This window comes from Musca vetustissima, unplaced genomic scaffold (assembly GCF_032173495.1).
Source record: "Musca vetustissima isolate MV318-11 ecotype Yass unplaced genomic scaffold, APGP_CSIRO_Mvet_v1 utg9226, whole genome shotgun sequence".
NCBI lineage: Eukaryota > Metazoa > Arthropoda > Insecta > Diptera > Muscidae > Musca > Musca vetustissima.
In genome coordinates this window covers 419,046-435,843 of record NW_026885273.1, presented here as the reverse complement: position 1 = coordinate 435,843, position 16,798 = coordinate 419,046, and the positions used below count along the sequence as shown (strand labels likewise).

At 35.0% G+C, this 16,798-nt stretch overlaps 2 protein-coding genes across 3 annotated transcripts in view; one reads left to right on the top strand and one right to left on the bottom strand.

Moving 5' to 3' along the window:
- Positions 1-16,798, bottom strand: part of LOC133332471 (exostosin-1) — a 227,625-nt gene that overhangs the window by 76,357 nt on the left and 134,470 nt on the right. The window lies entirely within an intron of this gene.
- LOC133332452 (lamin-C) lies at positions 8,539-16,697 on the top strand. 2 transcript variants are annotated; one of them, XM_061540853.1, is made up of 4 exons: positions 8,539-8,976; positions 14,927-15,521; positions 15,609-16,432; positions 16,512-16,697. In XM_061540853.1, exons 1-4 carry the CDS (start codon positions 8,585-8,587, stop codon positions 16,594-16,596), a joined length of 1,896 nt encoding a protein of 631 aa, XP_061396837.1. In that variant the 5' UTR covers positions 8,539-8,584; the 3' UTR covers positions 16,597-16,697. The 2 variants fall into 2 exon arrangements, with proteins under 2 accessions (XP_061396837.1, XP_061396838.1); XM_061540854.1 differs by having other exon boundaries at positions 8,541-8,976; positions 15,609-16,349.

The window sequence follows — 16,798 nt, the reverse complement described above, 5'->3', positions numbered from 1 at the left end:
ACTCGATAGGCCTGTCTATTTAGGGTTATCTCTTGTACCGTTGGGCTTCCATGTCTAATTTGTGAAAGTCTCTCATTATGTTTTTGGGTGTGGGAATCCTATCCATAAGGTGATGGCATGGATAATTCCGGCGATAATACCCAATGACTATCGGTATCCTATAAAATCGGACGCAAGTATATATGGGAGCTATATCTTAATCCGAACCGTTTCTCACCAAATTCAATAGGGTTTGTCCTTGGCCCAATTAAAAGATCCCTGGCCTTTTTAGGGGTATAAATAAAAATCTAAAATCTAGTTTGAGAACCAACTAGTGTCCAGGACTTCGTTTTTGGAATTTTGGGACCAAAACTTGGTCAACATTATTCAGAACAAATGAGGGTACTCCTGCCTAACGGCATCAAAAGTTGTCACTTTTCTATTCACATTTCATAGAACAATAAAAGGAATAAGTCAACACGCAACTACCAATTGGCTTAAGATAACCACATTGAAAGACAATTTTAATTTAGGTATCGGCAAATGGCCACCTCGATCTGGCTTTCGTGGCCCCAAATGAGTTGACAGGTTTCTCAACAATACACAAGTTGATTTTTCGATGGATTTCCGAATCACTTCTATAACACACGGTCCAAGTTCATGCGTTAACTGGCCTTAAGACTCGACTCAAGCCCAGATTTTTCTACAAGGCTTTGGACTTCAGCAGCAATATTCTCAGTTGTACTTGAGCGAAGTGCAAACATATCTTTGGTTTTTTTGGTTAAACATTACTTCACTTATTACATTGAAATCAGGAACTAGAAATTAATTTCCCATTGGAATAGGTCTTCAGATTTAAAATAAATATATATATTTATGCATAATAAGTTATATAAACACATTCCAAGAAAAATATTTTGGTCCGACATCATTTCCTACAGTAGAATATAGTTATAAAGCCCTTGTTAGGGAGAAATATATGTATATATCGAACCATATTCGCCAAAAAAACGTAGCCCTCAAACTATAGTTCTAAATAGCAAAAAATTAGCTTTATTAAATATGAATTTATTAAAACAAACCTTCTCTTGTAAAATTTTAAATTTGAGGGTTACGTTTTTTTGGCGAATATGGCTCGAATATCATACAAAATTCTTCATAACTGAACGTCGTTATAAATTTGTTCCACTGTAATATTATCTTAAAAATTTCCGTAAATTTTTGCGCATAAAAAAACATGTCTCTCAACTATTTGTATTTGATGTTTGCATATACATCGAAGGGGTTCGCAAATTCCTCTCTAATCGTGTCGAAAGACGATGAAAATGAGTAGCTATTTTTGGCAAAGCGAAAATAAAGAGATTTTTGTATTGCTTAGCTACTCAATAAAGATACAAAGGCAACAGCAACAACAACAACAACGGTAATACGAGTAACGTCATCATCAACAAACTGGCACTGAGAAATGCGTTTTGCTTTTGACAGCCAAGTGCATTTTTTTCTTGTTTTTTGTAAACACAATTTTTCATAGAATTGTGTTCTTAAGGGAGAAAGTGTATGTGTGTGAGAGAAAGAGTGAGTGAGAATGAGAAAAATTGCCAAAGGCAAAAAAAGTCAAATGCAAATCGAATCGATATCACCGAACAGAGTATTAAAACTTGGAGCACATTTATTTTGTACGGACCGATAGATGGAATTCCCGGTTTCTCCCTACTCCCAACTACTCCATTCACATGAACAATTGTTGTTGGTTGTTAGAAATGATTAATGGTCTCTGCTGTTTGGTTTTGTTGGCATGTGTTGCATGGTACAAAGGTTGGGGGTGTGTAATTGCATTTTTTTCTTCATTCGTTCGTTCGTTCGTTTTTTTTTTTTGCAAAAAAGGCATATCTCTTGGGAGACGTTAAAAAATGTGCATTTTGTTTATTACATTTGAATGCATCTCTGGTGCGATGCAAAAACAAGAAACACAACAACAACGTTAGGCGTGTCAATGCCACGAATCAACAAACAAAAAAAAACCTCCCTCGCCGTTTGAAAATTGCACATCTTTGGCGCCTAAGACTGTTAGATGCGTCATTCGACAATTATTTTATTGTATTTTTTTTTTAACATTATGCCGGGTAAAATCATTACTTACAGGGGGGCCATTCAAATGAAATTTGATATTTATGAAATTATGGAAAATGGAAAATTATTCTTTTACAAGAATAATTTTCCATTTACAAAAAAAAAAATACACAATGTTTATTCGTATAATTGGCATGACGGTCAGTGATTTCGGTACTCGTATAGTTGCGGGAATAACATGAATCAAAATAGGTCTATGAAAAAATATTTTTCAGAAATCCAAGCCTTATATAGGTCTATGAAAAATGTTTTTTTAAAAAATCCACGCCTTATATAGGTCATTAAAAAAAATTAAAATATTTTTAAAAAAGGCTTATGAAAAACTATTTTTAAAAAATCCACGCCTTATATAGGTCATTAAAAAAAATTAAAATATTTTTAAAAAAGGCTTATGAAAAACTATTTTTAAAAAATCCACGCCTTATATAGGTCATTAAAAAAAATTAAAATATTTTTAAAAAAAGCTTATGAAAAAATATTTTTAAAAAATCCACGCCTTATATAGGTCTATGAAAAACTATTATGAAAAAATATTTTTAAAAAATCCACGACTTTTATAGGTCTATGAAAAACTATTATGAAAAAATATTTTTAAAAAATCCACGCCTTTTATAGGTCTATGAAAAACTATTATGAAAAAATATTTTTAAAAAATCCACGCCTTATATAGGTCTATGAAAAACATATTTTTAAAAAATCCACGCCTTATATAGGTCTATGAAAAATTATTTTTAAAAAAATCCACGTCTTATATAGGTCTATGAAAAATTATTTTTAAAAAATCCACGCCTTATGGTTAGTCTGAAAAAATATTTGTAAAAAATTCACGTCTGTTGGGAGCTATGAAAAATATTATTTTAAAAATTCTCGTCTTATTGGAACCTCCGCAAAACATTTTTTTAAATCCTCGCCTTTTAGAAATCTCAAAATCTCCATTTATGATTTACGATATGAACAGATTTACGATATGAAAATTTGAATTTGGCACAAACTTTGTAACATCCATTACTGATAGTATCTAAAAAATGAGATAACCGTAAAAATCCTATACTCGAATAAAGTGGTCGACCATCTCATTATGTTTAAATATGTTTTTTGGAGATAACAATGTTTATTTTGTCCCATGTATAACATGGATACAGCGCCCGTTTAAACGCCTTCCCCAAACTGCCACATTTCGTTCAACAATGAAATATATTTACTTTCTAGAATTTCATTTAAAAACCCCGAGCATAAATATGAAACATTTACCGCAGAGTTTGTTATTATTTTGTGTTCATGCTATGAGTAATGTCAATTGTGTAGAATTCCAAAGGAAACCACATAAATGTTATCAAAGAACTCTGATGGTGGTGATTTTTTTTCCTAAAATTCCTTAGGGAATAACAATAATAATGTTGCAATGAAATGTGCCTTACGTGACGTAGCAATATAAACAAACAACAAAGCCAGATAGGAATGAGGTCAGGGTAGTGGTGTTGGAAGACTGTCGATTATCACGAATTGGTGACGAAGCGTCTAATGCTCACATAAGTGAATGTTGTTTGGGGAGGGGTGGTAATATTTACAATGTCCGCTAGGCTTGGCCTAGACTCAGCGCAAAATTGTTGGGGGAGGATAGCAGTAGTGAACACTCCTGTATTTAGTATGTGTTTTTAATTAGGGATGGTTATCCCCTGAAATGCGTTCCTTTTAAACTGCGTCCTAATATCGAACTATGAATATTTGTATGTGCTTGAAATTGCTCAATTGCAGTAGTATTTTAAAAACTTTTTATGTTAGAAATATCAAATTAAATGATCAAATTATTATACATAAAACCGTACATACCACAATTTGAACAAAACATATTATTTAGGAACATACCTGCAAATAAATAAAAATACAACTTTGGTTAATCGATTTGATTTTTAAGGTTATTACTGTGAGGAGTATTACACAGAATGATTTTAGTAGAGAATATTTTTCTTGGGCATTTTTATTTAATAAAATATAATTTTGTAGGCAGTTGCGAAAACTCTTGAACCATTATTATTCCCCAGTATTAGGGAAATGCACATGGGAACCATCATCATGGGTTTCGTAAGCAACGTATAAGTCGACATCTAACACCGTTCAATTGAGCGATTTAGGAGTCGTATAAGTCGACGACTCCTAAATCGCTCAATTGAACGGTATTAGCAGTAACGGTGTCATACTGTTACAACCATTTGAAGGTCCTCGAAAATCAAATGCATGTGTGGACTTCAGTAATAACTGAAGTTCCCGAATAAGGAGTCGAAAACCTGTTGTGAAACACGGAGTTGCCCCTTTCCGGTATCCCACGCCCTCCAAAGATCGTTACGTTTGCGAATTATTGTACGGCCTCGAAATACATCTGACTGAGCAGATCGCTGGACATACAATTCCGACCGCCAACTTCCTCAAAAAAATTGTTTAAATCGTCCATTCAAGTCGCAGTTATCTGCTATAAACTGAGGTCGCTTAGGGCGCATACAAGGGCACTTTGTAGACTTCTCCCAAAACGATAGGCCGAACTGGGGTTCGATATGCGATGCGGGTTTGATAAGCGAATTTCAGTAATACTCAAGAAATAAGTATTCAGACCTGTCAAAACGCCGACCTGAGAACTGCAACGAAGATCCTTCCCTGGTATGGTAGGGTAGTACATGCTTGGGTGCATCAGAGTGTGTCATGATACAGTCTATCTCTATTAGATCTTATAATATCTATTGTACTCATTTGGTACCATTTGTACACTTTTAGACCTATCTCATAACAACTCTAAACTTTACTTCCACTCAGTTTTTTTTTAATTCTATTAGATCTATTCGTTCTCTTTTTCATTGTTTACTTATCCAAATTTCATTCATCATTTCCGCATTCGGTATAGTTTTCAAAATAGACGATGCGATGTAAGACGCTTTACGACGCTGCCGCAAAATTGGTTGAGCAAATTGACATGCCTCTCTTTCCCACTCTCTATTTCTATAATTCTTTTGAGGGGGTTATTGATCTTGACTTGAATGGTCTTAATTAACACATTCGACGGCAGCAGAATTAGCCGATATGTATACGGCGACAGAGGCATAGGCATACAACGTATACGGCAGCAGCATACAACACACATTTGTCAAAATAAACAAACAATGCCCTAAAAACCAGCCAAACCGCCAGCCAGTAAAACAACCTAGCGAAATTTGTTAGAGTTTATGGTCTTCTTTGTTATTTCTATCGTTGATATGCATTTACCTCCATTTTCCGTCTAAGGCGAACTAAATAATAGCACACCAGAGGGAAAGGGTGGTCGGCAGCCACACTAATGCCGAAAATGTGATAAAAACAGACAAAGTGGAACGCAAAAAAGAAAAATAGAACACAGCCAGCAACCAACCAGCGGCATATAAAAATAACGGTGGGATAATTTGCAAACAAAATAGAGAGGAGCATAGACTACTCACAGAAATCTAAAATAAAATTATGATTTGAAGTGTGTTTTTCTAATGAGCATCGGAATATTCGAGATGGTAAATTTTTGTAGTGAAGACAAGCATAACTGTACCAGAGCTTTTGAAATTTTTGGAAGGCTGATATGTTAAAAAAATTAGGAATAAAGTGATGAAAATCAGTGCTGTAGAAAAGTAATAATAAAACGGTCCTAAGTACGGTATGTGTCAGTAACTGGATGTTTACTGTATGTCAACTAATGTAACTTACAATTACTAAAACTAAATATGAACAAGTAAAAACAATATTAAGTTCGCCCGGGCTGAACTTTGTATTGCCTTCACCATAGGCATACTGACATTTACTTTAAATGAAAATAGAAGGAACATATCAAAAAGTGGACCTATACCGACAATTGCACCAAGCGATTGTTGCAAATCCTAATGTACACCGCCGGGGGCCGCCGGTTCGATATGAAATGTTCATTACAGAAATACTTTTTTTGTATGCTATCGTACAGCGGGACCAATATTAATTATGGTTACCATTATATGAGAGCTATAACTTATTTAGAACCGATATAGCTCAGTTTCGAACTTAATCTTTTAGTTTTTTATCTCAATACCTTCCTTCACGATAAATATTAAAAATAGCGAAAATCGGGAGGTATCAGGTATATACGGGGCCAGTCCTAAATGCCGGCCGACATATTTCATTCTCCACACTGACATTATAGTTTTTTATCTCGACATCCTCCATAGGTAAAATGATTACAAAAGATGACAAAATCAACTTAATTATCAGTTAAAATTGCCAATTAATTATGTTAACATAAAAAATTACGTTATATGGGGACTATCACCCAAAAGGTGGTGAAAGTTAATAATTTTTTATGTTACCAAATACGAATTGGACGATACCGTTACATGAAAAAGTGGACCTATTTATAATTTTAAGTGTACCCAATAAGAACACAAAATACCGAATTAAAGCGATTTTGGTTGAAAACTCGCTCAAAAATCCCCTCAAAATACAGAAAATTGGGAGGTACACCCTTATTTGGGGGCTATACCTAAACATGAGCATATATTTTTTTTAATTTTTATTCGTTTCGAAAACGAGCCCAAAAATGCCAAAATACCGAAATTTTGGACTGCCCGAAAAAAAATGGACCGTTATTAATAATTTTTTAATTTGTACTAAAAAATTTGGAACTATTTCGAACTTTACAAAAACTAGCCCCCAATATCAACCCTTATCAAAATAAAAGTTCTGAATTAAAGCTCAATTCGTTCATCAATCACTTAATGTACTAATTTTAGTACCAAAAAACTGCCGTCAGGGTTTCAGCTTTTTGCATTCACACAATAACAAAGGTACCGAATTTAGTATTTTTTTTTTTCGTATAAATACATTCAAAAGTACAAACAGTACTCTCCATTTAAAATTTGAAAATTCTAAAAATTTGGCACCTCCAATCTGCGCTCCATAAAAAACACGCAGCTCATATTTTTGAAGCCTTGTTCTATTTCATACCTTTCGTTCGAATTTCCACAAACCCTGCCTTATCCCATACCTATGCACCTAAACTGAACCACATAGAAAAATTTCAGGATTTTGACTTTCACATATGAAATATCAAGTTTCCAGCTTCGCCCGTTTTGTCAGAATTTCAAAACTATACGTTCGAGCTGGCACAATATTTAGTACTTTTGTAGTCTCGCTCGCGATGTCAACAATACACTGTTTCTTTATGCTTCGAACCAAAGATTTGCCACCTGAAACTACTGTCAAAAATTAAGATCCAAAATGAAATTTCAATAAAAACTAAGAGACTTTTTGAACAATTAACAAGAGGCCTCCTCTGGTCTAAATTTTCATCTGGATTTCATTTCTAAGATTTAAAAAAAAAAAACAAATTAAAATTTTTCGCGATCGATAAAGCGATCTCGATTTGAGATATTCACATTTTAGAGCCATTTATAGACATAGAAAAGAAAGACAAAACAGAGCCATTTATAGGCCGGCCCAGAAACCCTCTTACCACAATAGGCTAATCTTTCCATTCCTATATATTTCAACCCGATTTTTTGTTCAAAAATAAAATATGTATAGAATTGCCTAAACGAATTTCTGGCCCACAGTGCACAATAACTACGTATATTGCTATACAACTATCATGAATGGGCCGGTGTTCTTACCACTACTGGGTTAAGGTAAAATAAGTTTGTAATTCTTACAGACAACGACGACGTACATACTGACGAAAACTAGTGTGAAGACAACAAAAACAAAACAACAATTTTCAGTTTCAATGACAACAATTCCACCAAGGGATTGGCATGGCGGGCGGCGGTAAAGTAAAGTACAAGGAAGTCGCGGCAAGGAAGAAACAACACAAATGGTAACACAAGCAATAAATTAAACATCACGAATAGAAATAAACGTCAGCAGAAGAAAGCTAATGTGAACCTAGAAAGGGGGGGACGACAGGCAGGCAGGCGGCAAGCAAGGCGTAGCCGAATAGAATAGAGAACAAACTACGGCAGCAACGCAAAAATTCCAAGTTATGGCAGCCAGAGCTAGAAGAATATGTGGAAGAGCCAACAACAAACAAATGAACTGAACAGATATGAGAACCACCAGCAAACCGATGAGCAACGAGAACAGCAGCAATAACAACAACACCGAAGTTAGCAAACGTCTACGATTGCGACGTTGACGTTCGCAGTGGCTGGCTACCAACGACTTGTTTCGTGGACGCAATGTTCGGCACTGATGGTGATGATTTCATTTTGAATACCGCCGAGGTTAAATGTTTAGTTTAATTTTTGAAGTCCAAGCAAGCAGACGTATAAAGTGAAAAAATTAAAAACAAAAAATATCTAGAAATTGCAAACAAGAAGAATTTAGAGAAAAGAAAAACAAATCAAGTGTAAATACACATATAGAATAGAAAAGACGTGTCTTTTCCCCAAATTCGTACTTAAATCCAAATTAAACCCAAGAAACCCTACTGACAAACAAAATGTCTCAGAAACGTGTTACCATGAGCACCAGCCGTGTATCGCGTGCCTCCACCTCAACACCCCAAGGGGGTAATCGTTTGGGCGCCGCTAGCCCCACCAGTCCTACCCGCACCAGCCGTCTCCAGGAAAAAGAAGAGCTGCAACATTTGAACGATCGTTTGGCCTGTTACATCGATCGCATGCGTCACCTGGAAAATGAAAACAATCGTTTGACCCAGGAATTGCAATTGGCCCAGGACACAGTTACCCGTGAAGTGTCCAACATTAAGGCCTTGTATGAAAAGGAATTATCGGCTGCCCGTAAACTGTTGGATGAAGTGTCCAAGGAAAAGGCCAAATTGGAAATTGACATCAAACGTTTGTGGGAGGAGAACGATGAGTTGAAACAAAAGTAGGTATTCCCAAAGAAAAGGAAAATGGTAAACAAGTATTAAATTTAATTGTAAAATATCAAAAAAAAGTAATGTTAAACAGCTGTGCATGGAAGAGAGAAGCGGGTAGCAATGGCCCTCAAATTTCTTAGATTACATCTGTTTCAAGGGTACCCCCCATATGGCCGCCAATATAAGGCCCGAATGAACCAAGTACACCCACATTTCGGATTTTGTCGATTTGTGTTATTTTTTTTTTTATTTTGTTTATATACACCACCCACACACACACACTCAAACAAATGACCACATGTTGTTGTTTTTGTTGTTGCTGTTATTGTTTTTGGACTAAAGCCCTTTGGTTTACTGACGTGTCAGCAGCTATGTATGCATACTTGCTGCCAGCTGTGTAGTCGTATTTATGGAAATATAGTTCAGTGGTGTATGATGTCATGCCTCTTGCTTGTATGTACCAACACGGCATTGTTGTCGGCATCTCTATAAAGCTCAACATGTTCAATGAATTATTCCCCCCACCGCCGCCGCCCTCTTCATCAACTAAAACTGAATAAATTCCAAAAAAAAAAAAATGTGGAATGAAGCAACAGCAGCAGTAATGAAATAACATGACCAATGATGTCATTCGTTATTTTTTTCGTTTTATATTTTCATTCTATGAAATTGTTGTATTTTTTGGTTTTGTTGTTCTCTAAAAACGCAAAGAAACACCAACTTCACACATTTGCTAATAATATTGGCTGACTGCGATGGCAGCACCAACCATTTTCTCATGAGCTCACGCCGCCGAAAGAGTAAAACAGTGTTAAAGCGCAGCAACAGAGCTGTCAGTCAGTCAGTCATAGCTGCAAGGCGAACAAGTAAATAAACAAAGCTATAATAAAAAAGAATAATAATAACAACAATAACAAAGCAACAAGTTTGAGGTGTAATGAAGGGGTGTTATTGTGAAAACTATTCGATTGTCAATTGGTAGGAATTACAAAAATCCCAATATGGAGAATATTTAAAAACTTTGTAGGGCTTTTAATTAAATTTTCAGAATTTTTTTTTTGTTTGAATTATATTAAAATCGCATGGTGTAATAATAGCCCAGATGATGATTTTATACTACGATAACAAATTTTGCTTTATAATATCGCAACAAATTAAAATTAGTAGATTCTTGCAGTTGTGCAACAGAGGTTTATTATTTTGTTATTTCGTTTTATTAAATAACCTTCTTCCAGAAATTTGTCAATGTATATTCTGGCCCAATTTGGGTATTTTTTTAGGTCCTAGATTTTCCGAAATCGCCGATCGATTTTCAAAAGATAAAGCAACATCCTAACAGAACATATTCAACGTTAGTCAATGAATTTTGAAGGCGTATTTTCCATTGAGGTGGCTTTCATTTAGCATCTCAGGCTCTCAGACGATAAAATACATCCTTGCAAACAATTGCTTTTATAGGTTCAAGTTTTATTGTAACCGTAACCTTCACATAATTACCCCCGTTTTAGGTATTTTTAAGTCCTAAGTTTCTTATATTTTCAAAAGGTTCCGAACGATTTATTTTCCACCCAAGGAAAATGCAAATTGGCGTTTTTATTAATATACAATTACAATTTGGCCTTGAATCCAATATTTCTAAGTATGAAGACAGGTTCATTAATTTATGGCAAAAGCTTTGGCAATTTATTTCAATCAAAACCCGAAATGTTAAACCTTCAGTCCTTTTTGTTTGTTACTCGTTGGAAAATATTTTTTATTCTGGGCGATCTTGGTCTTAAATTTTGTGAATATAACTAGTTGTGGACTGGTAGTGGACTACTGGACTGGTCGAAAACAACATGTTTGAATACTTCATATTCACCAAATGGCCATTCCACAAAAATTTATCAATTCACTGTTAAGATATTTCATTGCTTTCCCTATGAAAAATGTTCGTCACAAACGAATGTCCCGCCATTTTTTATGGTTCTTCTTCTATCCATTCTACAGTTTTATTTGTTTTTGCAATGTTTTTGTTTACATTACACGGCTAGAGCGTTTAATAAACTATATTAGAGTGGAAGATTAAAAAAAAAATTCTGTAATTAAATATCTTATATAGATTCAATCTAGAAAAAATAACCTATAGATATATATATACTTTTTCATATCCTATGTATGCATTATTGTTGTTGTGTAGTAGCCCCATTGCTTTTACACAATGGAGTTGACAGAGAAAGACTCAGGTCGTTTCGGATAGTAGACCCATCTGTCGTGGAAACAACTTTTCTGATCTTTTGTCTGTAAGATGATAGTTATTATTACAGTATCCAAAAGTTCCGAAAACAAATATTTGCCTTTTATTTGGTATCATTTATAGCGAAAATTTTTGCCGGTCCCAATTAAACTGATTTCAATCCAAAATGTGAGAAATAAATATGTAATCTCAATTTTTAGATTAAATTCATATCAATGTTTTCAAGAAAAAAATAATAATACATATAGCAAAAGAAATTAAGAGTTTGACAAATTAAGTTGAAAGAAAGACAACAGGTTTCTAATTGAAATATTTGAGTTTAGCAATTAATATACTTGATAATACCAGTTCTACTTTATATTCAATATTCCCGGTTTTGTTTTGATATTTTGTTTTAATAATCAATCCAAACCCACAAGCCACAAATATTTGTTGTTGTTGATGATGATGGTGGTGTTCATTTAACTCTGAAGGTCATCGCTTGTCATGGACAAGAAGACTACACATCAATTATACAGACGCCCACCACAACACAAAGTACCAAGGGACGTATTAGTATTGTAACTCGAGCCCTTTATCTATGGCGGTGGGTCGGTCTACCAAGGCCAACATTTCCAATGTAAATAGATTCCAATGTTTTTTACTTTGTGCGTTTTAGATCAATTTGTGGGGAAATGATGTCAGCTTTATGAAAATAAACAAAAACAGCCAAAGGTTCTCTATTTTACAACAAATTCACACGCATATACACAAAAGAGTACATAAGACACCATTTCAATGCTCGTTCATCGCCTTCTAACAAATAATACATGTATGTATGTGTGAATTGGTCATTAATTTCTGAATAAATAATGAGCTCATTCATAAGCCATTACATTGGCAATCAAAAAACACCACTAACAACATCAAAAACTTGAGTAAACATCAAACTCTCGAATATTTCCTCTATTTTGCACACACTTACACACTCTGTTTGAAATTCATTGGATGCCAATAATTAGTTATGCCAATAACATAAATACTTTTATATTTTTGTTTTTGCATATTTTAGAGCAGAGATGTTAGATAGCTACTCTCTCACTCTATTTAAAATACCTCATAACAAATAAAGCGTGCGTGTGGTTTCCGTAAGTGTTCTGAGGAGGGGGTGGGGGTTGTGAGTTTTGATGATATGAGTATTAACCAAATTTGTTTTGACATTTTTTGATGTTTTGCTCTTTATGTGTGTGTTGTTTTTGTATGCGAGTGTTTGCTTTTGTGAGTAAATTTAGATTAGCTTTTGAAAAGTGCCGGTAGAAAACGAGTTCTCTCCACATGACAAATATTGGCTATTTAAGGCGGCAGCAACAACAAAAACCACATGACGGCAACCTTGAATTTAATGTTTGTTTTTCCATAGAAAGGAAGAAAAAGAAATTTTAGTTTTTTTTTTCATTTCTTTTTTATCTAATATTAATTATTAAATGAATAACCATTTAAAGGGGTATTATGTCAGTTATGTAGAGACAAGAGATTTGCAACTCTCTCCCTCTCTCTGCTATTCACAATAGTGAGTTTGAAAGAAGAGTTGTTGAGTTGGTCGTGTGTTATTAAAATAGAGTTCGCATCATTGTGGTTTTACTTGAATGGAATTTAAAATAAAAAAAAATGATTTAAATTGGAAATTTCTAGGTGATTCCATAAACTATAACAGGTTATTTTCAAAATCATTAGAAAAAAAATAACAAAAATGCTAATAAAAATCGGGTTTTATTTTACAAGTAGACTGAATAAGAAATTTCTGTTATTTCCGAAAATAATTTTCTCGGGCATGCATTCATCCGATCAGAAATAATTTGAGAACAAATATGTTAATATGGCATTATGTATCTTTTGGCACAAACCCCTCTTTAAAACCTAATTTTTTCTGGAAAATGATTTCCTTTGCGGATTTTTTGTTTCTTATAGGAAAAGAGAAAAATATGGATTTCATCGAGGATTTGTTAATATTTTATTATTATTATTTTTCAGAAACTATTATTATCTTCTAGGGAATCATTTTCTCTGATTTTATAATACAGTGGACAAATTTATATCTTGTGAAAATTATTGATAATATCGCCTCAAAATATTATCTAAAATTATCCACTATTCCATTGGAAATTGTTCTAAATAACATTATACACCATGGCTCTGGACTCCTTATCCAGATAATAAAAAAATAAATGTCAATTCTCCATTTTGGTCTAATATGTCCTCCATCATAGATGAAGAAAAATTTCATTACAAATTTCATTCAAAAAATTAATATTCTCATCTGTTTTTTTATATTTCCGAACCACTGTAAAAATATATATAGCCATGAAAAACTATTTTTAAAAAATATCTCATAAATTATATTTCATTGTTTTTTATTAATAGAAACGAATTCTTATGACAACGAAAATATTTCCATTAATTTTCACCTCTTTCTTCTGATGATCATCAGTATGTGTTGATCCCCATCTAATAATAAATGGCCGAAACATAATGACCAACATAAATAAATTCTGGCTGACAAAAAAAAAAAAAAAAAACTGACAAGGCTAGTTAATGCTTTTGTTTTGAAAAGTATTTCGCAAGGCAAAATTAAAGAGACAAAAACAATCATCAAAGAAATTTAAGTTTTAGTGAGACGGTGGGACCTTGATAAATTAACCAAAATTCTAATATGAAAAGTGATAACATTTTTGTTGAATAATTTTGGACTAAAAGTGAAAATGTCTTTACAAAGTTAATTAAGATTTCTTTAGAAACATTTAGAAAAAAAATTAGGGAATTGAATGAAAAAATAGGTTCTCAAAATCTGAAGTCAAAATTTTCTTTACAGCCATTTTGGGAAAAATAGCCCTTGGAAAATATTTTCAATTAATAAACAAAAATAGATTTTTAAAATCTATAATATTGAATTAAAAAGGTATTATTTAACTTTTTCTTTTACAAAAAGACCCCTCCCCCTTGACTACGCCCATGTTATGGAATACTTCACGCAAATTGGTACAGTCAGCCAAAAACTTTTGTCATACGATTTTAGCCGTATTCCCTCGCATTTTTTCACATGCCACAGCATCAGCATTTCGCATACGTATTAACAAAATATTTTTAGAAAAATCCCATAAATTAGCAACACAAAATAAAATAGAAAATAATAAAAAAAACCAACAACAACAAACATTTATGTATGACACTGAAAATATATAGATTTCCATCAATTTTCATTAGCATTGATGATGATGATCGCCATCATCATCGACTTTCTGGTCAGCATAATTATGGCAAACATTAACATTGTTGGCTATTCTTGTTTTTGACAAGGCGGAAACTACTTTTGTTTGAAAATGATTTAACGTGACATTCTGTTTGTTTGATTGTTTTGCTACTGTGACCACAAATTTTGGTTTACCACACCAAAAAGGTTTGAGACGATGATGTAAATATTTCGGAATTTTTAAATTTTATTTTCGAAAACAAGTTTCAAATAAACGATACCCGCATAGAAATAAAAAAAAGCGGCAGCATAACAATCATAATGTGTAAGCATTGAAAATTTAGAGCTGACGTCATTTGCTACCACCTTCCATTCCATTCCATTCACTGGCTAAAAACACTAAATCTTTTTTGTACGAATTAGCATAAACAATAAATTATTCCACACATAAATTAGTTCGAAAAATGTTAACCCCCCTCTCTCTAACTATTTTCAGATTGGACAAAAAGACCAAAGAGTGTGCCTTGGCCGAGAACAGTGCCCGCGTATTTGAAAGCCGTTTCAATGAAATCAACGGCAAATACAACCAAGCCTTGGCCGATCGCAAGAAGGCCGATGACCTGGCCAAGGAATTGCAAGCCGAAAACGCTCGCCTCTTGAAGCAGTTGGACGATTTGCGCAAACAACTCGAGGCCGAAACATTGGCCCGTGTCGATTTGGAGAACCAAAATCAAAGCTTGCGCGAAGAGTTGAGCTTCAAGGATCAAATTCATGTACGCGAACTTACCGAAACCCGTTCTCGCCGCCAAATTGAAATCAGCGAATTGGATGGTCGTCTGTCCAAGGAATACGAGGCCAAATTGCAACAATCGCTACAGGAATTGCGCGAACAATATGAATCGCAGATGCGTGCCAATCGTGAAGAAATTGAATTGTTGTACGACAATGAAATTAAGAATCTCCAGGCTGCCGCCGCTCGTGCCAATAATGCCTCAGCTCATGTCCATGAAGAGTTGAGAATGATGCGCACCAAGATCGATGGTCTTAATAATAAGATTAAGGATTTGGAGGGCATCAATGCTGGTTTGAATGTAAGTAGAGGGGCGATTAATTAGCCTTCCAAGAAAATTTATAAGAAAATTGGATAGTTATTAAAATATTGTAATTTTCTTTTCTAGGGCCGCATTCGTGAATTGGAAGACTTGTTGGACAGTGAACGTGCCCGCCACAATCAATATGTCGCCTCCTTGGAAGCCGAATTGGAGCGCATGCGCGACGAAATGGCCAAACAATTGCAGGAATACCAAGATCTCATGGACATCAAGGTCTCATTGGATTTGGAAATTGCCGCCTACGACAAATTGTTGGGTGGTGAAGAGAGACGTCTCAACATCACTTCCCCAGCTCGCAGCAGCCATAATGCCAGCCATGATGCTGCCTATTCCAATGGCTCCCATTTGTCTGTCAGCTCCAGCTCGGCATATCGGTCTGGTCGCGTAACACCCAGTGGTCGCCGTTCAGCTACACCAAGTGGCGGTCCTAGCGGCAGTGCTGTTAAGCGCCGCCGTACTGTTATCGATGAGTCCGAAGATCGCAGTTTGGCCGATTTCACCGTCAACTCAGCTGCCAAGGGTGATCTCCAAATCTTGGAAGCCGACAGCGAGGGCCGTTTCATTAAATTGCACAACAAGGGCACCGATGAAATCAATCTAACCGGCTGGCAATTGACCCGCATTGCTGGCGATGAAGAACTGGCCTTCAAGTTTACCCGTGGCACCAAAGTTTCACCCGGTGAGACAGTCACCATTTGGTCGGTGGATGCCGGTGTTGCCCACGAACCACCCAGCAACCTGGTGATGAAGAAGAAGTGGCCCGTTGCCGATTCTATGCGCAGTATTTTGTCCAATGCCGACAAAGAGGTGAGATTACTGTCGATTTACAACACTTGTAACAAATGTCACATTTGTCGTCACTGTCACCATCTTGAGTTTGATTTAGATCAGTTATGTCGATTTTGTCTAGGAATGGCCATAAAAAATTTAACTAATTTTGTGTTTTTTCCCCACCCATTTCTATTGCAGGATGTTGCCAGCTACGAACGTGTCCGTTCAAACATTTCCAGCCATGCCTCGAGGCACAGACAGACCAGCAGCGGTTTCACATTAGGCTCTGGTTCCACCTCAACCGGTGTTAGAAGTCTATTCTCATTGCTCTTCTAAATGGAGGAGGATGGAGAGACGGATGGTGCTCGCCTAGGTTAACACACACACATGAACAAAACATATACACCCAACCACTCATACACACAAACAAACAACAACTCATACAGACACTTACTTACAATACGTGGAACTGAACAACGGACAAA